This window comes from Alternaria triticimaculans (genome assembly GCF_023758025.1).
Source record: "Alternaria triticimaculans strain BMP 0046 chromosome Unknown scaffold_54, whole genome shotgun sequence".
NCBI classification, from domain to species: Eukaryota; Fungi; Ascomycota; class Dothideomycetes; order Pleosporales; family Pleosporaceae; genus Alternaria; species Alternaria triticimaculans.
In genome coordinates this window covers 1-22,943 of record NW_026056011.1, presented here as the reverse complement: position 1 = coordinate 22,943, position 22,943 = coordinate 1, and the positions used below count along the sequence as shown (strand labels likewise).

At 54.7% G+C, this 22,943-nt stretch overlaps 7 protein-coding genes across 7 annotated transcripts; 2 read left to right on the top strand and 5 right to left on the bottom strand.

Moving 5' to 3' along the window:
- Positions 1 to 960: 960 nt before the first annotated feature.
- On the top strand, positions 961 to 2,602 carry J4E78_011043 (uncharacterized protein; the record flags this gene model as incomplete). Its single annotated transcript, XM_049371617.1, has 3 exons — positions 961 to 1,147; positions 1,196 to 2,207; positions 2,254 to 2,602. 3 exons carry the CDS (start codon positions 961 to 963, stop codon positions 2,600 to 2,602), a joined length of 1,548 nt encoding a protein of 515 aa, XP_049216673.1.
- Positions 2,603 to 2,852: 250 nt separating this feature from the next.
- J4E78_011042 (uncharacterized protein) lies at positions 2,853 to 3,438 on the bottom strand (the record flags this gene model as incomplete). Its single annotated transcript, XM_049371616.1, has 2 exons — positions 2,853 to 2,918; positions 2,977 to 3,438. The coding sequence occupies 2 exons, from the start codon at positions 3,436 to 3,438 to the stop codon at positions 2,853 to 2,855; spliced, it is 528 nt and encodes a 175-aa protein (XP_049216672.1).
- Positions 3,439 to 6,557: 3,119 nt separating this feature from the next.
- J4E78_011041 (uncharacterized protein) lies at positions 6,558 to 8,089 on the bottom strand (the record flags this gene model as incomplete). Its single annotated transcript, XM_049371615.1, has 3 exons — positions 6,558 to 6,983; positions 7,044 to 7,889; positions 7,940 to 8,089. 3 exons carry the CDS (start codon positions 8,087 to 8,089, stop codon positions 6,558 to 6,560), a joined length of 1,422 nt encoding a protein of 473 aa, XP_049216671.1.
- A 2,253-nt stretch (positions 8,090 to 10,342) lies between these two features.
- On the bottom strand, positions 10,343 to 13,226 carry J4E78_011040 (uncharacterized protein; the record flags this gene model as incomplete). Its single annotated transcript, XM_049371614.1, has 3 exons — positions 10,343 to 13,027; positions 13,101 to 13,193; positions 13,221 to 13,226. 3 exons carry the CDS (start codon positions 13,224 to 13,226, stop codon positions 10,343 to 10,345), a joined length of 2,784 nt encoding a protein of 927 aa, XP_049216670.1.
- Positions 13,227 to 13,721: 495 nt separating this feature from the next.
- On the bottom strand, positions 13,722 to 15,219 carry J4E78_011039 (uncharacterized protein; the record flags this gene model as incomplete). Its single annotated transcript, XM_049371613.1, has 2 exons — positions 13,722 to 14,660; positions 14,710 to 15,219. The coding sequence occupies 2 exons, from the start codon at positions 15,217 to 15,219 to the stop codon at positions 13,722 to 13,724; spliced, it is 1,449 nt and encodes a 482-aa protein (XP_049216669.1).
- A 3,007-nt stretch (positions 15,220 to 18,226) lies between these two features.
- On the bottom strand, positions 18,227 to 21,335 carry J4E78_011038 (uncharacterized protein; the record flags this gene model as incomplete). The annotated part of the gene is made up of 2 exons (XM_049371612.1): positions 18,227 to 19,718; positions 20,101 to 21,335. The coding sequence occupies 2 exons, from the start codon at positions 21,333 to 21,335 to the stop codon at positions 18,227 to 18,229; spliced, it is 2,727 nt and encodes a 908-aa protein (XP_049216668.1).
- A 599-nt stretch (positions 21,336 to 21,934) lies between these two features.
- J4E78_011037 (uncharacterized protein) lies at positions 21,935 to 22,765 on the top strand (the record flags this gene model as incomplete). The annotated part of the gene is made up of 2 exons (XM_049371611.1): positions 21,935 to 22,019; positions 22,074 to 22,765. 2 exons carry the CDS (start codon positions 21,935 to 21,937, stop codon positions 22,763 to 22,765), a joined length of 777 nt encoding a protein of 258 aa, XP_049216667.1.
- Between the last annotated feature and the right edge of the window lie 178 nt (positions 22,766 to 22,943).

Below are 22,943 nucleotides of genomic sequence, written 5' to 3'. Positions count from 1 at the left end.
ACCGCCGTCGGGCGGCAGCAGGCAGAGGCTGATGGTGACGAGCGGGCTGGGCTCGCTGCCGTGCTGGATCGCGAGGCTCTGCGCGATGATGGTGTTTTGCAGTGGGGCGTGTAGTCGGGTTGCAGAGTGTTCGGGGACTAGTCACCGTTGACGTAGTGTACACTCGGGGTCCATTGTAGGCGATGGTCGTATCTCTGGGCTGGCGGAAAGCCTGAAGGGCTGAAGGAGGTGCATCGTTCAGGACGCTGCAGTACACGCGCGGCAGATCGTGCCCCGCCAACGGCGCTCCGAAGCGACGGCAGGGTCCAACACCAGTCCTTCCGAACCATCACGTACTTGGCCGCCCCCGCCTATCTCCGCAGCGAACCACGCATTCCGTACATTCACTGCGCGTCTTCTTCGCGCTTCCTCGCGCTCAGAATCGCTGTCCGCTTCCACGCTACTTCCTCGTTCCTCCACGCATTCCGCCATCTCTACACCCCACACCACATCGCGCAGACTCATGTAGGGGCGCTGGGGGACGATGTAGTCGCTAGAGATAGGTTGCGCTATCGCAGCGATTCGATGATAAGATTGTGTCCCTCAGCGTTGGTGCGATAGCGATAGCTAGGGCGAGGGCGAGCCGCGCGATACGAGCCTTGCCGGCTATCAATCGACAGCCAGGCCACCTCCTCACCGCAGCTCATCCTGGCTATCATACGAACGAATGTAACTCTGGCTCACGTCCAAACCGCAAAGAGGATGCGCCGCGAAGAACAGCGTCGTATCCCAGCCAGAAGCGGACCGATTCCCGTTCACAACCCCGCATCGGCAGCAGAACCCCGGGTCACTGATAAGCGCGTATCAGTGCCACCGGTAGAGATGTTGATATAAGCTCAGCAAAGCGCTTGGCTCCACAAGCTTCTGCATCTTGTGCGTTCACGTTGTTGCTTGAACGCGGGGCAAATACCAACGCCAAACATGGCCACTACGACCAAAAGCCCGGACGAACCGACCGCGAGCATGGCACCGAAGCTTTCGATCGCCGCAGAAGAAGTGCGCGAAGTCGTCGAGCAGGAGCATGCGCTCACCTTCCGGGAGGCTCTGTCACTCTATCCCAAGGCAATCGGATGGTCGTTCTACTTCAGCCTGGGTGTGATCATGCTATGTACGAGGAAGTCCACCAACGTCTGAAATGTGACTAACAAGCGTGCAGCATTCGATCCCCAGCTTCTCGGCAACTTGTACGCAGTACCTGCTTTCCAAAAAGATTTCGGCTATGCTTTCGGGGACGGGTACATCATCTCCGCTGCATGGCAGACTGGACTCGGAATGGGCAACCCGATCGGCCAAGTCGTCGGCGCGTTGGCCGCGGGCTATCCGTTGGAATGGTACGGGCGCAAAAAGACGTTCAATGCATGCGTCATCGCTGTCGCGGGCCTGGTGTTTATCCAATTCTTCGCTCGCTCGCTTCAAGTTCTTCTTGCTGGAGAGCTTCTTGCTGGGCTGGTGCTGGGCACTTTTGTTGTCATCGCACCTGTCTACGCATCGGAAGTATCACCCTTGGCCATGCGCAGTGTCTCTACCTCTTACGTCAATCTTTGCTTCGTCACCGGCCAGTTGCTTGGAAACGGAGTTGCGGCTGCAACCCAGCATCTTCAGTCCCACTGGGCGTATTCGATTCCGTTCGCAACGCAATGGTTCTGGGTCTTGGTGATCCTCCCGGGAATGTTCTTTGCTCCGGAAAGTCCATGGTGGCTGGTGCGTCAGAATCGGCTCGAAGACGCCGAGAAGTCTCTTCGCCGGCTCACGAGCGCCAAGGTCAACGTCAAGGCTGTGCTCGCACAGATCATGGAAACGGATAGACTGGAGAATGACATGGAAGCGGGCAGTACTTATGCCGACGTCTTCAAGAAGGTCAATTGGCGCCGCACGGAGATTGCGATCGGGGTGTATTCCACCCAGGTTCTATGTGGTGTGTATCTCATCAACTACGGAACGTACTTCTTCACTCTCGCTGGTCTCGAGACCGCGCAAGCGTTCAACATGGGCATTGGGTTCATGGCTATCGGTTGGGTCAGTGTGCTGTTGTCATGGTACTTGATGCAAAAGTTCGGGAGAAGAACGCTGTTCGGTGTTGGGCTCACAATCCTCACGGTCCTCATGTTTCTTGTGGGTATACTCGACCTCGTACCTACGACAGGCGCGACATGGGCGAAGTCTTCATTGTAAGTGCGCATCATGCTGACGTTGAATCTTGCGCTAACTTTACAGGCTCTTGGTGTGGAACTCTGTCTACAACTGGAGCGTCGGACCCGTGGCTTTTGCCATCTTCTGCGAAGTCAGCGCGACAAGGGTACGCTCGAAGACTGTCGCCGTTGCAACCGCTGCTCAGGCTCTTGTCGGCATCATCATGACCGTCGCAATTCCGTACTTGATCAACCCCGACGCAGCCGATCTGGGCGGCAAGCTTGGGTTCTTCTTCGGTGGGCTCAGCATCCCGTGTCTGGTGTGGTGCTATTTCCGTGTTCCTGAAATGAAAGGCAGGACTTACGAAGAGTTGGATCTCATGTTTGAGCGAAAAGTGCCCACGAAAGCATTCGGAAAGTATGTTATCGACTAGGATTTCCTTTGCCGCAGTAGCTGCTTCTTTAGCAAAGAGTATGCTCACGAATGAAAATGTGTATAAGGACGAGATTGCGGGAGCACAAAGATCTAATTTACTATTGGACAAAGAAGAGAACGCTGCTTTGTATACGTCGATCACATCAACGGCCATGTTCATGCTCCACATTCAACCTTTTCAACATATCGCCCCCAATTCTTCACCTTCGAATTCCCCAATCAACATCCTCCTCCCAAAGCGCTGTCGCTTAGACGCAGGTAAGATCGGCGGTAGCCTCGTCGAAAGTGCAGCGGTCGGTGTGCTCGAATGCAAGCTTTGGTTGTGTTGTTAGTCGAAGTTTTCACGAGCTTCCGTGAGTAGCTAGAACTTACGTTAATGAAACCACCGTCGCCCTCGGTGAAGAACTGGTTAGGAGCAGCAATGTACATGCACTCGTAGTCGGTGTTGAGAAGGCCAAGCTCGAACTTGACAGAGTTCTGACCGTCGATGTTGGCGGGGTCAGCAACCGAGAAGCCCTGGTTGTAGCAGGCGGCGGCTTGAAAGCGGGCAGGGTCGGGATTGTTGGCCATCATCTCCTTGGTGGTTTGCTGCGTGAAGGCTTCGCGAGCTTCATCGAAGTTCTGGACGTCACCAATGAACTTGGCAGTCGCGTCGACGGCCTTGGTGACGACAGCGCTGACAGCTGCGGTACCAGCCGCGACGAGAATGGTTGCGAGAACGGGCTCGCGCTTGCTGAGGCTGTTCTCACGGGCTTCGGGAGTAGGGACGGCGGCGCCGTTGACGATAGCAGAGCATCCGGCAAGAGCGGCGACGATGGTGGTGAAAGAAGGCATGTTGAGTGTTGAAAAGTCACGGACTTGTTGAAGTAACAGAAGCGAAGTGGAGTGTTGAGAAGAAGAAGCGAAGAAGTGAAGGTGATGTGAGTTGAATGGATGATGGATATGTAAACGACTGGACCTCCCCTTTTGTACCTTTCGAATCCTTCAACATGATCAGAGTACTGTCACCGTTTCTACGCACTATACTGCGAAGTCGAGCCCTTAGTCGGTCCGAGGACGTCGTGACCCCTGGTGTACCCTGCACGTCACATCTTCAAAACCTCTCCCCAGGTGCATTCTCTTGGCAGAGTAGACATCTCGAGGTATTCGGGGTTATGCAAACTGAAGCGACGAGATGAAGGGATGAGTCGCTGGGAACGATCTCGTGACTTGCTGGTGCCCGTTTCATGCCCATGAAACGGGTACTGCCGATGTCACCATGTCGTTCAGCCTCAATCTAAGCCTCAGAGGGTCACGACTACGCCCGTAACGAGGTATAAGTGCCCGCGGCTGTGGTCCTACCCGTCGTGGCGTCCTGTCGAAGGTGCCAATCATGAATCGAAGCTTCCGTATGCGCCTCTTTCTGGACTTCTTGGCATGGTCCATCTGTAGGGCCGACTCGATTTTGTAACATACGTAGGGCCGACTTCCCTGTTACAAATGGTTTCAGCCAGGCAGCAGTCAGGCTCAGCACGACGGCCTAGCCAATAACGACGGCAGACACCGACAGAACGCTGTAGGATGCATCACTGCGACTTTGTCGCAGTGGTCTTGGCGAGCCTTCCAATACCTACGACTCACGTCAGAGCCAGGATTTTCGGTAGGGGAACCCGAGATGACCTGAATATCGCACCTTTTAAGAACAAGCCGTTTCTCAAGTTCGGATGTCGGCAAGCTGCCGAGCCTTTGTGCAATACACCGAGTTCTGCCAGCTGCAGACTTGGCTCATGCTGTCGAGCTGCATTGAACACCATCAGAACACCAGCATCACGGCGCTGCGGTGGCTGCGCCGCCCCGGCGAAATGCAGCTCCTCGAAGGATTTCGTTGCATTGATGAAAGCGCTCTTTGACCATCTTCTTTGGACTCTGGGCAACGTGGTAGTCGCCCCGGGTTTGTCATCATGTCATGCTATACAGTTGTTCTGTTCTGCACATCGCTAGTCCCACTCAGTAGCGATCCTGTGATGGGCGTGTCTCAGCCTTTTGGGGAACACATGCTGTACCTTATCTCAAAATTTACCGACGAACTCTCTTGTAACCCGAAGCGCATACATCGTGAACCAAGGGTCTTGAATGATGGACAACACATCAAGAAATGCGAAGACAAATTCGACTCCGCGCTAGAGCTGTCTGTGAAGTCGGCTTAGAAAACGCTTGTACGTGCGGGCCTATCTCTAAGCTTTTAGGCCCAGACCGACCGATTGCAACAACGTTGCCTGCGGCTGCGACCACAAGCTTCCAGGACGGTCTCAAGGGCAGCGGCTTGGATGATCAACACAATGTCCTTCCCCCAGGTGGCGACATCAGAGGATGCGACAGCAGCAAGATTATCATTCCAGGACACGACGCGGCTAACAGCTGGTTCCAAGGTTCTTTGGCTGCTAGTACACGTGTCCACGTGCTCACGCGTTGAATCGCGGGACTGAAGCCCCCCAAGATCGTAATAACTGGCTTCACAGCGTGCGTGCGACTCGGGGAGCTGCAGCTGCGGTCGCTTAAGGCTTGTGTCTCGAATAGGGAGATGAAGTCGTTCTGTCAGCAGCACCTGCACTGGGCTAGGGAAAGACGACATCTTAGATGGGTGCGACCCAGACGTTGGACCAGATCTGACAAACTGTCTTTGAGCGTGCGCTCCATGTCTTCAGCGAGTGCCGGGGGAATGTGGTTCTCGTTTAGACCATTCAGCCCACGCACCTCTCGCTGCAAAGATGCGTCAGCTGTTGCGCAATTGGCGCGATGCGCGGAACGATGCCCGTCGCCCAGACAAAGGCGTTGAGAGATGCTGAAGTAAGGTCGCGTCTGGTAGGGAAGGCGGTAGTGAGGCAGCCCGCATCGTAAACAGACCCCCCATCGCATAGTCACCACGTGCCTCACCCATCCATGGATATCTCGGCAATCCAAGGAAAGTCACGACGAACAATAATGTGCCTTCAGATAAGGGCCATGGAAAGCGCGACCGAAACGGGAAGGTCCCTCCAGACATGGTGAACGAAAGGGAAGGTGCCGTGGTGCGAAGTCGGTGTGTGGGACCCACTTTTCCGCGGGGATCTCCTGCGGGAAAGGCGTGGGACGCGGAGTACATGTAGGGCGTGTGAGGGCGTAGGGCGCAGAACAGCAGGTAGATAAGAAGGCCGTCGCACCCGGAGGCGAAGAATGAATATTCGGGTTTAAGGCACCTAGTAGGCTAAAGGTAGGTTGTGTTGCTGTCGCCATGTGTTTTGCGATCTCGTTTGCTTTCTTTATCTTGCGACTTTGCGACTCTCCTTCACAGTCTTTGCATACATCAGTTCCTACCAGTCTGTTGCTTTGCTCGCGTCTTCTTTAATCCAATCTGCTGCAGGAAGCCGTCAACTTTGCACTCCGCTCGTTCCTCGAAGCACCCCGCTGCCAAACGCGATAACAGCTCCTCTGGACAACGACCGCACTGCCACGATACCAGCGTAGCATCCTTTCGCCATGGTATCACTAAGATGAGTCAGTTGCGACGCGGTTCAAGCTTGCGACAGTCTTGGTAGATCATGCGGAATTCTGCTGCTTTCACAGGAACCTCAAAGCCGATCGATCGACGCGAATGCCGCCCACGCCCCAAAGCTGGAAGCCACGCACATGAAGTTCCCCCAGGGGACAATATGCTGTCAACCGAATATCCCTTGGGCGACTACCGCGGCGCATGATGGCGGTGTCCCCCAGAAATAGTCGCCGATTAGGACTCACACCTTTCATTCCAAACAGAAGATATCAACAAACGACACAAAGCAACAATTTTGCGAGACGTTAATAAACTTAAAGCTTCAGATACGGCTTATATTGAGCCAGGGTATGATATATACATTCGAATCGTGCATATGCAACGCTAAAGAACAAGACTGGAGCGACCATGCAATCATGACGCTCCTTCCAACAAACAGCCACGCTTAGTGACCACCGCTGGAGTTGGAGTTATCCGCGCAAGTCCAAGCCTTGGTTCCGCCATCCTTGTTGTATGAGTCGATAATGCCGGCAATGGAACCATAAGTACCGCCAATGAGGAGGAACGTGCCAGACACAATGACGAAGACGGACCATGCGACCATACCCTTCCACCTCCAGTCGCGGTTGGACCGGTGCCAGTTATCGTAGAGCCACATGCAGCCCATGGGCTGGAAGCTCATGAGCGTGCCGAAGAGTGCGCCGACAAGCGAGACGAGACCGCCGAAGACGGGGATTGCGGATGCGATGACGTAGGCGGTTAGGGAGACGGCGGCGGTGAAGCCGAACCAGGTGATCCAGTGCTTGGTGGTGGGGTGGCTGAGATGCTTGGTTCCGCGCAGGGTGCGGATGAAGAAGTACTTGGCGACGAGCTGTTTGAGGTTAGTACGTTGTTCGCAAAAAGCAGACGGAGGAGGGATGATGGAACTTACATGAGTGACCAGGACGACGGAGGCAAGCAGACCCGGAAGCGCAAGACCGTAGCACACCTTCTTCATCAAGACACCGGCGGATCCCAGCGCAGGCGAAGCGACGTATGATCCGCAGTAGTAGTAGACGACGATGCCGATGGCGACGTAAATCGAGGTCATGACGAACTGACACAGCGACAGAGCCTTGAAGTAGTCCTTCTGGTCCTTCATCTCGGACACGACGTTGAAGTACGCAGGGATACCGCAGAACGCAAAGACAATGCTGGAAAGAGCAGCCGATGCCTCAGCGAAGGTAGGCGATTTGAAGAGCTCAAAGTCAGACTCCCAGGGGCCGAACTGAGGCGCCGCAGAGGGGCGATCCTGAAGACTGACTGAGACGGTGAGGGTGATGATAGCCGACATGATGCCAACAAGACCAACCCACGCAATCCAGGAGAGCTTGCCCAAGGTCTTGATCGAAGCAATAGCGAAGCCCACGAAGGCGGCCACCGCCACGAAGACAGCGGTACAGGTGCCGTGTTCAGACAACGAGTTCAAGCCGATGGAGATACCCAGCATACCGGAGCCAGCAACGCACGTCCACAGTAAAGCGAACGCAAGACCGAGCACCTCGCGGCCTGTGCGCCCAAAGAGCTTCTGTCCTACATCCTCGATACCGTACACCTCGGGGTGACGCATCTTGAATGTACCAACCATGTATCCAGACCACAGGGTGATCAATCCGATGGCGAGCAGCGAGATAATACCCGGAATGAGGCCCAGAGCATCGAATGCAGCGGGGATTGATAGGACACCGAGACCGATCTGAGTCTTCATCATGATGACGGAGGAACCCCACCAGCTGACCTGCAGAATGTCAGTATGCGTTGGGTAGGAATGATGGTATGGGAACATACGCTGCGGTAGTTGGGTCCTCCCTCGACGATTTCACCAAAGACGGCATCGGTCTGACCCGTTGGGTTGGTGTCCTCAGGCTTGAGCTGGGCGCCGTATTCGAGGTCGTTGCCCATCTTGTCGTCGCTGATCTTGTCGTTGGAGAAGCCCATGTCGCCCTGATGAGTGTTCCTGGGTATCAAGAGGAGATGGCGCACGAGAATGAGTCCTGCCTCCAAGGGCGACCGTCTGCCATTTACATATGCAAGAATCGTCGGCCCGACCGACATCGGCTGGCACAGACCCAGGAACGATGTGGAGGTCGCCGCGCGCGCATTGTTTCCCCAGGTACGTGGGTCGTTTCGCGGTAGTGGACACTGGTGGTTGAAGCTCACGTTGGCGTGAGAGGCGTGGAGCCGCGAAAGACCGAGGCAACCTGGCCTGGAGCCGCACTAAGCCGCGAAAAAAATGTGTGCAGGTACAGCGAGGTTTTGCCGACCTAGGCCCAACCCGGTAAAATGACTCCATTTTTTGCATCGTCGAATGTCACCAGTGTCAAGCGCCCGCGCTGTGCATGTTGAGCGCGTTCGAGAGCACTCTGGGGGAGCGCAATCGGTCGTGGCATCCCAGGTGGCGTGGGCAAGCTTCGCGACAAGGCCGCCCACCACTGCTGCGCGCGACGACAAGCACGCGCGCCAGGACCGGAACAGGGCCGAAGCACTTCGGACCAAGTGAAATAGACGCTTATCTTTTGTGGATTTCTGGGCCTACGTTGTGGGACGAGGGTCCGCTGAGATCTGTTCAACAATGCTTTCCGAGATAGCGAAATAACGAGAATGCGTCATTCTTGTCGCGTTTTCGAATGAATTGTGTCAATATCGATGATATGCGTGGGTGCGCGAAGAGATTGCAGAGATAGCATGCGCATATAGAGGAGGTCGGAGTCGCGTGGAAGTGGCGCATTAGTGAACAGGTTGCAATGGTACACAGGCACGCTACAGGTGTAGTTTGAGCATCCAGATCCTCAGGGCTGTCATGCGACCCTGTATCGCTACACCATGAACCAAACCGCAACAGTCCCGAGATGGTCGTGTGCTGGTATAGTACCTGAAATGCTATATCGCAATGCCGCAAGCTGATACATGGTCGTATCAAACTCCAGGAATCTATTGCGATGGGCGTCCAAGACGCGGAGAGACTTGCGCAACTTGGAGATATAAGTCCGAGTATTGGCGCTGGATATGAGGGTATCGGAGGAATACTCGGGAAGGAAGCACGTGGAGAACGGGCCTCCTCCGCACTCGACTACCTTCCCGAGCCAAAGGACAAGCAGCTACGCAACCACTCCGGTGAGCACGGCTTCTGGAAGCAGGTTGAAGCAGCACGGAAGCAAGCTGACACCAGGGCTGACCCAGTGCTGCGGACGCGATCCGGGGCAGATTTGCTGTTATGTAAAGACTTCGGAGGATGCGGAGCGGCAGTCTGGGGAAAGGCATTGTCGTTAGGTAAGAGTTGCAAGGTACGGATGGTAGCGCAGAGCCTCAATCTGGGGCAGCTGTTGTCGTTAGGTAAGACGTGTGGTAGCGTGCTCGGCAGCGTGCGAAGCCCTAGTGGGTCTGACATGACATGCGTCCCTCAGGCGCCATCACTAATCCGCTCGACGTCATACCTGCTCGCAGTGCGATTGCGCATCGTGTCCCTCCGCTGCTCCGCCGTGCGCTCTTCTCAACGGCCTTGGTTCCGCTGATCACAATGTATCGCACCTCGTAGCCCTTCAATGTCAGAATTGCACGACCCTTACGCCAAGACTGACGCCGGCTTGTACCAGATGGCGCGAAGGAGGCTGAGGAGCGGAGACTAGGCCGTTGTCCACGCTCGCGATTCCCGCTGCTGGGACATCGGATAGAGTCTGTGGGGTCGAACAGGATGCGGGGAGAGGATGCGCGTTGGTATGCCTTCAGCTAAAGCTTTGCGTGCGTTGAGCCAGTAGTTGTCGCAGAGGATGACGTGATACCGCCGGCAGTGGTCGATGTAGCGCGTTTCGACGCCCGGGTGAGTTGCGGAGAAGGAAAGTTCCGGAGCGATACAAGCCGTTCGTCAGTCGCTTGAGCGCGGTGTTGCGGCGCCGTGGGTATGGCTTCGGGCCGTGGCGTAATATTCCAGAAAAAGTCGCGCATGGCGTTGCCGCGCTGGAAATAGTCTATCTGCACGGCGGGCGAGCAAGAGCCCGCGTCCACACGCCTATGATATCGCTACCCGTTGGGGGAATATAGTGTACATTATCCGAACCGCTGTCCTTGACATTTGACCACGCGACAGGACTTTGCAAACTATCGTGCATGTTCAAGGCTGACCAAAGTAGAAGGAGTGAAATGAAGACATTCTCAGAACGTATCAATTCAGTTTGAACCCACATCACAACACTACTAAATTGCATACTTCACCTTAAAACTAACCGACTCAAAAACATCCCAATCTTCCTCACTTTCCTCATTGCCAAAGATGCGCAGCGCACTCACCTTCATCCTATACTCACCCTCATCAAGCACCGTCCCATCCGCCATCAACCCATTAAAGTACGCGCGCACCTCACCTCTCGCAACGTACGTCTGGGGGAAACCAGCCAACGCGCCCAACACCCTGTCACCCTGCACAACCTCGACGCGCACCAACGACGATCCTACAATGGTGCCGACGTATACATTCGGTGTGTTTTGCATGTCACCGCGGTCGGTCATTGGGGGGTTCTGTGGGTCTGGTCGTGGGATGGTGTAGGATACGTTCGCAGGCGCGGGCGAGTAGCCTTGCGCAAGGTAGACTCTGTCGGCCGTTGCGATGGGCACGTCGCGCATGTTTCCGACGACGCCTAGATAGGGTAGGTGGAGCTTGTCGCCGATGCTGAGGAAGCCGCTGTAGACGGGGAGTAGGGTTGCGTTTACACCTACGGGTGGTGTGATGTCGACGGTTACCTTGGCGGATTGGCCAGCGGGGACATTGATGCGGTCGGAGGAGAAGGAGACAGTAGCCCATGACTCAACGGCGGGGTTGGGGAACACGCCTGTACGTAGGTCGGGGACGTTGGGCTGGAAAGTGTATACTGTGACGGCTTTGCGGTGGCCCAAGTCGAGGACCTCGTCGGTGGAGCCGGTGTTCTTTATGCTGAAGGTTCGGGTGCCGACGAAGTGTTCTGTGTCGTTCAGCATGAGACTGTCGACATCGAGCTCAAGAGTGGTGTGGGCAGCGTTCCACGCTTGAATCAGCCCGGCGCCTTGCTGGGCGACTGGAGCGAGGATGTCGGGGTATGCCTTCGTACCGTCGTGCCATGCAAGTGGCTTGGACGTGTGTGTGAGGATCCTGCGAAGGCGCTCTGGTTCCAACTTGCCGTATACTTCACCAAGCATTGCGTAGACACCTGCGACCAGCGGCGTTGCCATGCTGGTACCAGTCATGACGCGGTAGCTACCCAAAGCCGTCGGATACGTGCTGAGGATGTTCTCTCCGGGTGATACAATCTGTGGCGTCATGCTCAGCTCCCAACTTGGGCCCCAGCTACTCAGCTCACCCGCGACATATCCGCCGGTCTCGTTGTTCTCAAGCTCCTCGAGGTGCGTTTGGGTACCATTCGCGGGTATTGTCACGGAGACGTTGCTGCCCTGCGACAGGAGGGAAAGCCAACGCTCAGCAACGTATGGGACAGCCTTGACTACTCCTTCGATCCCGTCGGCGTAGACGTATGGCTCGTCCCGCATCGTAAGGTTGCTGCGCTCATAGTAGATCATAAATCGTGCACCCTTCGCGGCGAGATTCGCGCCCTGATCTTGCGGATAGCACTGGGTTGCTCTTGCATCCTTGAACTCCAGAAGCACGATGCGCTGGCTCAGATCTGGCGTATCATCGGGCAAGGGCTTGCAAGCGTCATCTACATCGGCAGCAGACCACAGCTGGAGTGTCGTGTCGGCAGCAAATTCAGGTACACCCATCAAGAAGCCGAAGTCGGTCGTGCCGTTGCTGGTAGCATTGGCACCAGTCGTGTAGGAGCCTCGCTCGAGGAACGTGGGGAATTTCGTATTGGACACTGCTCCCGTACCCATGACGCTGTACCCCGTTGCCGGTGTAGAAGCGTAAAACATGCCCTGGCCTCCGCCGTTGCCTTCAGATATCACAACAGGAATACCGGAGTCGACAATACGGGAGATGATGACAGCACGTACATCCTGCGCCCAGCCCGACTCATCGCCGTTGGAGTAAGAGATGATATCTGCGCCGTCCTCGACAGCGCGAGCAAATGCCATCAGCTCGATCTCGTTCGTGGAAGTCGATGTGCAGCCCCACATCCTGTATGCACCTAGCTTTGCTCCAGGAGCCGAGCCTGTGAAGCCATACTCGTTGCCTTCGAGCTGAGCGGCAATGGTGCCTGCAACGTGGGTACCATGTCCACCGCAATTGTCCATGGGGTCGTCATCGGGCTCAGGGAGTGTCTTGCCTGGTATGTAGTTGTCGCCGATGAAGTCGTACCCTGCTTCTACCAGACAACCCGGACCAAAGCATCCGCCGAGTGCTGGGTGGGTGTAGTCGAGACCGCTGTCAACGATAGCGACGCGGAAACCTTTGCCGGTGACGCCTTCCGCGTGCAGCTTGTCGACCTGGGTCATGACATGGGGAGAGAATGTACGCTCGGAGGTGGTTTGCCGCTTGGTGTGCTTCTGCTGGGAGGGTACTGCAACACTTTCCTCGCCTGAACGTGTGGTGATGCGCGTCGGCCATATGTTCTCGACCTGGGGTTTTGCCTTCATCTGACGCAAGAAGTCCCCACCAGTCGAGTTGGAGCTTGACCTCTTGACTTGGAACGAGACACCTTTGAAGAAACGGAAGCTCAGGTCCATGCGAGGTTCAACCTGTACGCCGCTGGCTGCAAGAGACGCGTAGAATGACTCCGGTGTCTCATCGTCATCCGCGAACTCGACAATGTAGGCACCGGGCATGATGCCGCCTGCCACAGGCGTGTCATTTGCAGCTCGTTGTACAATCGCATTCGGTTGAAGTCGAGAATAGATTGGCGTTGAAACAGCGACTTGCGCACCCAGAACAAGGGCCGCGATGGCGCATGAGATCTTTCCCATTGTCAAAAGCGAGCGTGTGGATGCGTGTCTGGCATCGCAGCCATGATGACCATTATATCTGTACGAAGACCAAGCCCGTAGCGTTATCTGGAAGCTTTCGGGACATGTCGATGTTCATGCGCACTTCGTATAGCACGGTCAGGTTGCCCAATGTGCCCTGTGTGTGGATAGGAAATAGAAACACCAGCATGGAGATGGTAGATGGTGTCCACTTTTCAATATTAGCTATCGGCCCCTTTCCCCATTGCGGATTACGACCGGAGAAATGTAGGCTTCTTGCGGACCGAGCCTTGGCCGTTATGGCGGTGACTGCTCGAACTTTTTCACAAAATCTGATTCGCATTGTAAGATAGCCATGTTGCCGTGCGAATACGATGCGATAACGTGTGACGCGATTCTTGGGGGAGAAGGACCGAGCTGTGAGCGGGGTCGAGAAGCCGCTTTGGCTTCATTCAGCGCGCCGTGAGCGTGCCGGCTCGTATTGGAGGGGCCTCACAGACTCCACGGGACAGATACGAAGGCACATAGCAAGTGATGGAAGGCGAAGGATAACGCAGTGTCTGTTCGAGGTTGAAGATCTGACCTCAGCTCATGTCACGCGGAAGTGGCGCCTTCACTTGGTGGGGCTTCAGCGCCTAGCGCGCCCGCCCCGCGAACCGCCAGTGCACTCTCCACATCCACTACTCTACGACATCGCCGTATTCGCAGCCTTCTTGAACAGAAAGCTGATCATCGCTCTACCTGGCACACTTGCGCTCGCAGTCCCATCACTCCCCACAGCCACCGTCACGGCACTCATATCGTGAGTATTATCGGTGTACCACGCCCTCACATCCGGATACCCAGCCAGCGCAACACCCACACTCTGCGCACTCGCCGCAGAATTAATAACCACAACCGCCACACTCCCATCCCCATTAACAAAAGCACCAGCCTTGACATTCGCCCCACCACTCGCCCCCACCCTCACAGCACCCGGCCTAACGACGCGAAACTGCGCGAAAGCCCAAAGCCGCTTGCTAACCTGGTAGTTCTGGCCATCAACCAAGATAAGCTTCTCGTTGTTATTATTATTCGTAGCGCGGTCCTGGACGCCTTCCCAGAAGATGTACGCGGACAGATTGGAGTTTACGATACCGTTGAAGACGGTGTTGGCCCAGGTGAAGCCATCGCCGGCACCGCCGTTGGAATACCAGGCTGTGCTCCAACCGCCGCTTAGGTCTGAGTACTCGGTTTGCCAGACGCGAGCGGCGGTGCGCATGGTACCGCTGATGCGCGAAGTATACTCATGCGAGGTGATGGCGTAGACGAGGCTTTCGGCGCCGGCAGAGGCGATTTGCTGTGCGTGTTGGGTTGCTACGTTCCAGCCTGTGGCTTCGCAGCAGTTTATGCCGACGGAAGTCAGGTTCGCACGGTCGAGTGTGGGGCGAAGGACTTTGATGAACTCGGCGGCTTGGGTACCAGATGATTGCATTGAGGCGTACGAGGTGGATAAGTCGGGCTCGTTGAGGAAGCCGAGGTGTGTGACTTTGACGCCGGCGGATGCGTAGAAGTTGATGTATGCGACGAGGTAATTCGCGTAGGCTTGTTTCCAATCTCCAGAGCGGCAATTGGTATTAGAGACCTGGGGCAGGTTAGCGGACGCGATGAGGGAACTTCGGGGATGCACGTACACCACAGAGCTGGCCGCCGTTGGTGTCTTGGTTGTTCGTCTTCATGCATCCAGGCGCACTCCATGCATTCGCGTAGAAGGTGTTGACGCCATACTCTTGTGCTCTCTGGCTGAGGAACAACTGCCCACTATCCTTAGCATCCCAGACGTACCCGCTATAGTTAGTAGTGACTTCAGCTGGTGTGCTTGGGCATTTGGGAAGGATCGTGTTCATGAAATCGCTGTTGCTATTGGGTGTCGAGCCAATACCGTTGCGCACAATTGAGAAGCCAGCGCCGGTGGTCGTGTTGAAGAGTAGATCGAGAACCTCGCGCTGTTTGGGCTGCTGCAGATTGACGATGAGGTTTGCGCGCTGAAATGCGCCTGAGAAACCGAAGCCGTCGATCGTCTGGTATCTCTTCGTCAGGTCGATGGTGACTTTCTGCTGCGCTTGGCGACTTTCCAGAGAGACTGCCGAAGTGACATGCGATATGGCCGCAAGGGCCACAAGATGCGACAATACAGAATACATGATGCGTTCAATGATGATGAATTGAGTAAGACTACGAAGAGCATCTTGCTGAAGTATACATTGCGGTTGAGATGTGGGGCTTAAACAGGCTGTTCATCGTATCGTTCAATCTGCATCCGGCGCAAATTTCATCGATATCGTGTGGTGATTTGCGCGTCCTATATTATTCCGTTTCCTCCGATCGATGCTACTATATACACTTCGTATCAGACATGCGGAGGACTAGTACCCCACGATTCCCTTGCGCCGAAGAGATTGAGCACGGATTTAGCCGACATGTCGGGTCCCGTAAGGAGACAAATATCATGAAAGCTGGACGACACCAGCAAGCGCAAGGCATAACGTCAATTGCAGCCAAGAACAACAAAGAAGCGTGGTGGTAGTGCTGCTGCTGTGCGTGGTCAGGCTGTTGCTCACAAACCTTCCACAGAGCGTCCACCTACGTACAACAGTCGCGGCCGCAAGATCGCTCCACCAAAGAGATTTAGGTGGCAGACGTTATCGCATAGGTCTACAGATCACTCTGCCAAGTTTTGGTGTACTCAGCTCTATCCTGCGTAGCTCAAACAACCTTGATTCCGCGGGCTGCAAAAGGTGGCGGGGTGGCCCATCACGATAACAGGCCCATCACAAGGCCACCGTCACGCGCACCGTGGGGGGGTTGATAGGGCTATAATAGACCTGCAAAACCAAATTTCCTGTCGTTTGATCTTGGTTGTGATAGCTCCCTAATGTCGTGTCATGAGTAAAAGCTGTCAGGGGGGTGATATCTGACTGAGGGCTGTCAGGGGCGTGATTGATGTCAAATTTTGGGCCTGTCAAGCGTGGAGGGCTCTTTCCATCTCAAGTTAAGAAGGCAGCAACAGCAGCAACAGCAGCACTAGGGACGCCAACAACGACAGTAGAGACGTCAGGGGTGGCTGCAAATAGGGACACATATATATGCCGCCGCGCTGCACCTCCTGAGTGTACTTGCAGTGAAAAATGTGGAACATTCACCCATCGCGGGCCTGCGCACGTCCAATCCTTAGCATACCTCACCAGAATTCAATGTAAAAGCAGTCAGGAGTGACCCCTATTGCCGTTGCGATAGGTATCCTCATGTGATGGGCGTGTAAGAGATGTCTCCTGAGTTACCCATCTCCTGTTTGACACCTATCGTCTCATGTCATGATTTCAATGGCGACAGGCCGCTGTCAGGCTAACATCAGATGATAGGCCCCTGACAGCACTTCACCGCAATGATATCATATTACAGCCCTGTCGACCCCCCCGTGTTGCGCGCTACGGCATGCACGGTAAGGTCCGTTGAGATGCGGTCTCGCGAACGCACAACTGCGAGTCCAGTCGGCGAATCATAGCATGCAGCCAATGATTTAGTTGTTCCACGTGGATTGCTTTTTGTCGGCTGTACTCGTTCCTGTTCCGCCCTGGATCTAGATCTTGACTTCTATGGGGGCTGAGAGCTAATGCGGCTGATTGTCTTCAGCACGCATCTTGTTCGCAGTAGCGGCGCATCTGTCCTAGGATCTAGAAACAAGTGCATTAGTCTTAGGAGATGATGCTCTCAGGTGTTCTTGAAAACGGTATCCTCGAGCGATACTTCTTCCTCGTATACAATTCATCGTGTGTTTGCTTTACGCCCTGTTCTAGCGTCGTCCCTGCAAAGAACTTCCGTGTCAATTGATCAGTAAGTCGGATGAACTGAAAGTGTTGTCTCGACTGACGATTCGTGCAAAGTGACGCAGTCGCCGCAATATGTAACTTGGGCCTCCGCGTTTTGGGGTATCGCTGCCTTCGCTGTGAACTCCATGGGACAGCCAGCTGGGGCTGTATGTGGTGTGGATGCCGACGTCAATCTTGAGCTACGCAGCTCACCCATCATGTGCGCTATCGATGCTGGCCTAATAATCTGGCGTTTCCTATACTATCTCTTGAGTCCGCCGATTCATCAGACTCAAGACCCCTGGAAGGCTCGCATACGTACTGCGCGAATACGACTACTCAGATTTCGCTTCCAAGACGAGTTCAGCGACCCTTCTCGGAAAGGAGATCTCGCAGATCTTTTGAGGAATCGATATGTTCGTCTTGTGGTCTTTGCTGTGACCCTTTCACAGATAGTCAAACTCTACGGCTATAGCGGGATCCCATGGACGAAAGCGTTTGCAAGTCTATTTCTGGCCTCGTTCCTGACCATCGAACTCCTAGTAACTTGGCACCGGCCGAAGATCGATGATCTGATTAAGTCCAGCGAAAAGGAAGACCCCATAAGCTCGTCAGGGGCAGACAGTCTTTCTTACATCTCTATCGCTGCATCCGTAGCATTCACCCTATACTTCGCCTCTGCCGCTACAAGAGATGCGTTCGGCCGACCTGAAGAAAGCACCTTGCGTTGGAGTGGTCTGGTAGTACCCATATCTGGAGCAGCGTTCTGCGTGCCAGTATATCTCTACAGCGTTCTCAAACGTGATCAGGTTGTCGAGCGAGATCAGTTTCAACAAGTCATTCTGCCAGGCTTCCTGTTGATTTTACTCATTGCTCTGCCGCTCTTCCCGTACTTCATCGCTCCGGTCATCGAGCGTGGGAGTCTTGAGATTGTGTGGCACGACGTCTTCACTTCCCTGATGGTCGTTGCCTGGACTGGGATCTGCCTGAAATTTACATCGTCGGCTACCAAAGTTGTTCGAGCACTTGATAACGAACAGGACAGAAAGCGCATGGAAAAGGGAGCCGGCGTGTTTTTTCTTGTCTTGAATGCTGTGACAGCATTTTTGTACTATAGATTCAGCTACGACCCGCGAGGCACTCAGAAAGCGTCTTGGACCGATAACTTGGGCTGATACTGTCCAATGTATGCTTGATTATAGATAAATGATGTACCCTATCAAACAATTGATACGAATCAGGCGCTTGAAAGTCTTCAATCGAGGATGCAAAGCAGTCTTCACACGGCTGAAACCCCTAGATCCTCACGACTATAATCTACGTTGGAGAATCCCAAACGTCATCAACCCAACCATCCGCCCACTCCAGGCGCTTGAGAATAATACCGCGACCTGCGCACAAACATAGCCGGCCGCTTCGGCCGATCTTGAACAGCTGGTGGTACATCCAAAGCAACCCGCTTCGAAGCCGGTTCCTTGCGTTTGTCTTCCGCTACCACGTCCTCTGTCTTTACGTCCTCCATCTTCCCCTTCCCCAGATTACCATTCACCTTCTCCGCCGTAGTCCAAGAAGCATTCATACAAGTGCACAACGCGTAAACCTTAACAAACGCATGCAAATGACCAAACAAAAGATACGCGGGGAAATACACAACATCGCGAGGATGTTTGCGAAAGTGTTCCAGAATCTTGACAAACTTGAACGACAAGATCCAGATGGTGAGCGCAGATGCGCTGATGGGGAAGTAATCAGCCTTTCCGTACTGCTTCAGCGTCCCACGAAGCGTCATATACATGCACGATTCCTGTGTGAGCGATTGACGGAAGAACCACATGAGCAGACTCCAGCTCATGAAGGGATGACGCACCCACGTCAGCCTACCCATCAACTGCGCCGGGTTATTCCGCCAAGTCGTTCGAGTCCAGCGAAGTACCTGACTCATGAACTTGGGCCACTCGCCCAGTTCTGTCGTCATGACGCTATCGGCACCAGCCTGCAGACCCATTTTCCAGTCATGTTCAATCAGCCAGCGGGTGTGGAATTTGTCGTCATCGGAGTTTAGGGGCTCGGTCTTGAAAGGCATGTAGGAGTTTAGGTATCCGTTGAGAAACTCGGGCGATGCGTAGATAGTCGTGCGGAAGACGCCGAAACGGCCTGGTAACGTTGAGAGGCCGCGGTCGATGCCGTAGGTGCCTCGGTACTCGTAGGAACGGCGCATCAGGTAGGTCATGCCCATGAAGTTCCAGAATCCGGGCCAGGAGAAGGGGTGTCCGCGGTGCCGAGCTTGCAGGTCGGCGCTCACAGCGCCAACTTTGGTGTCTTCGAAAGGTGCGATCACGGAAGCGATGAAGCGCGCGGATTGGGGCCAGTATGTGTGATCGTCTTGGAGAATGACGAGCCGCGTTTCGACTTGCTTGAGGGCTTGGGCTGTTTGTTCCCGGCGTGAGGCCTTGACGCGATGGGCCACCACGACCTTGCTCTCTGGGAACGAAGCTCGGAAAGAGCGAAACTGTTCTGCGGCTTGTGTGCCGGCGGTTGCGATGATGAGCTTGGGTACGTTTTGGTTGAGTATGGAGCGGACAACGTGATGCAGTGTTTCGGACATGAGGTCTGTGGTGGGTATTATGACTGTGACATCGTTGATGTGGTACGTGGGGTTGAGCGGTATAGGTGTAGGCCGGTATCTATAGGTGCCGTATAGACTAATAAGAACGCGGGTGTAGCGAAGAAGAAAGACGAAGAGAAAGCATATTGGGTAGATGTTGCGATATAAAGACTGGTAGATGGGCCACTCTGTGAGGCGGGTCGACACGTACAGCAGAGGCATCCTTAGGCTGTGGCTCGTCTCTGGTAGTAATGCGATCAAAGCATGTGTCCCAGGAAAAAGTTCGGTGAGAGTCATCGCAAGCTGATGCTAGATTTGCTAAGGCTCCAGGCTATGGAGGTGCTATCAAGAACAACCGAAGGATGATGCAGTAACAAAGCGCTGTTGTAGAGTGCGTTGCTCATATCGAGACAGCGCAGGAAGCCCTTTATATCGCAAAGAATCATGGAAGAGACAGCGAAGTAGGCTGTGAGTATATGGGTAGTTACAGTGGTGTATTTGTGTCTGCTAATCAGCGCATATAGAATAGAGAGAAGGATGGCGATAATAGAGCGATCGCATTTGGTATCGTTGTTGTGAAGCAAGAAAACACGTGAGAGCCCCCTACTCACACAGCGACCCATTCGTACGGCGGCAGCTTCGAATCATCCGGCTTGTCCTCCGGCAACAACTTATACGCTTTCGTCTTGCAAAACGTCCATGCGAGCGCGTCGCGTAGCCTGATTGCCCAGGCAGTCTGAGGGAAAGCGAACTGAGGGAAGCCAGGCGGCAAGTCCGCACCTTGACCTTGGACCTTACGGTACGTCTCTTCGTAGCGCTTGAGCGCCGCTGGGATATCGTCGGTGGACTTTATCTTGCCGAGTTCGCCTGCGAGGAAGTATGCGCCCTCGACAGCGAGGGTAGTGCCAACACCGAATGTGGCGTGGGCTGCATCGCCAAGAAGAACAGCACGATTGTTTGTCCATGTAGGAAGCTTGACGTATGCTGAGCGGCTCATATAGAAGTCGTCGCATGCGTCCATGCCGGCGAGGATGCGCTCAGCCTGCCACCCCGCATCGTCGAGATACGTATGAAGGATTTCTTTCTGCTTCTCGGGACCGCCTTCCATCGCTGCTTCGACGAGGGGATCGTAGTGTCCATGTGCTGGCGTTGTGATGATGACGTAACACCCAATCGTCTTGCCGTTGCGATGCGGTCGCGTCATCAAGCCTCGGCCTTTTGGTGCGTTGTACCAATACCAGTGCTTCGTGTCGGATTCCTGGCGGGGAATGCTGAAGTACGCGACGTATTGCCCGATGAAGTTGTAACTTCCCTTGAGCGTCTCTTCATCCAGGATAAGGGAGCGTGTTCGTGACGCTGAGCCGTCTGCGCCAACAATGAGGTCGAACTTGTCTGTTGCTCCACTGTCGAAGGTCACGTCCACCGACTGGTCTGTTTGTTGTACCGCTGTGACATAGTCGCCGTACACGTATTTCACATTCTTCATACTCTTTGACGCATCCAGGAATAGGCCACATAGATCGGATCGCAGGATCTCATACTCGGATGTGAAGCCGCCTTTTCCGAACTCGGCGATAATCTTGCTTTGTGCGTTGATCAGGCGTGTGCCCTCCTCCGTGGTGTTGCGTGCAAGAACGCTTGGCAAGAGGCCCATCTTCTCGACAATGGAGATGGCTGGACCACGGATCTCGATGGACTGGCCGGTGGGCCGAGGGAATGGCGAGCGTTCTAGAACGGTGATGGAGGCATTCAGACCTGTTCTGGCGAGCCAATAGGCGAAATTTGATCCTGCAATGCCAGCACCGTTGACAAGAACTTTGAGTTGGGGAGCTGTTGCGAGAGACATGGTTCTGATGAGTCGTTTGGCGATGATGTGTTGAGACATATCGATGGACGCGACACACGTTACTTATATACCTTGAAGTTGTGATGCTCTTGCATCCAAGGCGTCCAAAGCTCAGCCTTCGTGCGCTGAGGCACGCCTGACCCGAGATCAATCTGGCCCGAGATGCGTCAAACCCGAGCTCTTTGGCACAGACATCGCTACGAGGCGCACCTAGTCGACGAGCTTATCGCAAATAAGCACTGGCTAATGCGCCGCACCGACATGGGATGAATTAAGGTACATTATCGTGCTCCAATAGTGTCGATGGAGGAGTGCTGCCTGGCGTGAGACGGGCGGGCTGTTGGGTTGGTGCGTTTCGCCGGGGCCAACTCTCCCTCCCCCGCCATGTCCACTCTGAGAGGCACGGGAGTTCGTAACTTCCGAGCTGTGAGTGCGAGCGCGTCGTATCCACCGTTTCTGTAGTGGCATGACGTAACGACGCCATAACGGCCGTAGCAATAGCCACTTTCTATCAAGCTCACGCCTCTTCCCCACGCCCACGGGTTTCAAGATTCTGTCCAAGCCTGCGAACGCTAGACCACCTAGAAACACACCACACGATGGCGCGCATTCTTATCACAGGCTCTTCCGACGGTCTCGGATCAGCCGTCGCCAAACGTCTCGTCGCAAATGGACATTCTGTTGGTATGTATCTAAGATGCCCGTCTTAAACATCACCCAGGCGCTGATGCGATGCAGTTCTTCATGCGCGCAACGCTCAACGTGCAAAGGACGCCACGACAGCTTGTCCCGGGGCTGACACAGTCGTGACGGGCGACTTGTCCAACCTTGCAGAGACTAAGAACATGGCAAACGAAGTCAATAAACTCGGAGCCTTTGACTGCGTAATCCACAACGCCGGCCTATACCAAGGCCCATTCCGCAAGACGCACGAAGGGATTCCCGCCTTAGCAGCCGTCAACACCGTCGCGCCATATGTACTCACCGCACTAATCACGCGTCCCAAGCGCCTGATATTCCTCTCTTCGGAGATGCATCAATCGGGTTCACCTAGTTTAGACGATGTTCTCTGGCAGAAGCGTGGCGAAAGCGGATACAGCGCGAATGCGGCTTACTGCGCGAGCAAACTGCACAATGTCTTGCTTGCCAAAACTTTCGCCCGCAGATGGCCTGACGTGAAAAGCAATGCATTGGATCCTGGCTGGGTGGCTACCAAGATGGGTGGCAGTTCGGCGCCAGGCAGCGTTGATGCGGCGGTGGAAAGCTACGTTATGCTTGCTGAGGGGGAGGAAGAGAAGGCCAAAATGAGCGGGTGCTATTTCCACCCGGGCAAGCGACAAGGCACACCTCACAAAGCAACAGAGGATGAGAAAGCACAGGACAAGCTGCTGGAGATTTGCGCTGAGTTCTCTGGTGTCCAGCTTCCATAACGCTTATTACATTCCAGCAATGAACAAGCTTCTTTGATTTACACACCCGCGCTTGCGAGACATACTTGAAGAGACAGATATCATGACTACCACGAGATCCACTATCCTCCCATCCTCCCATCCTCCCATCCTCCCATCCTCCTCCTCTCCTCCTCCGCCCCGCCGCCCCCCCCCCCCC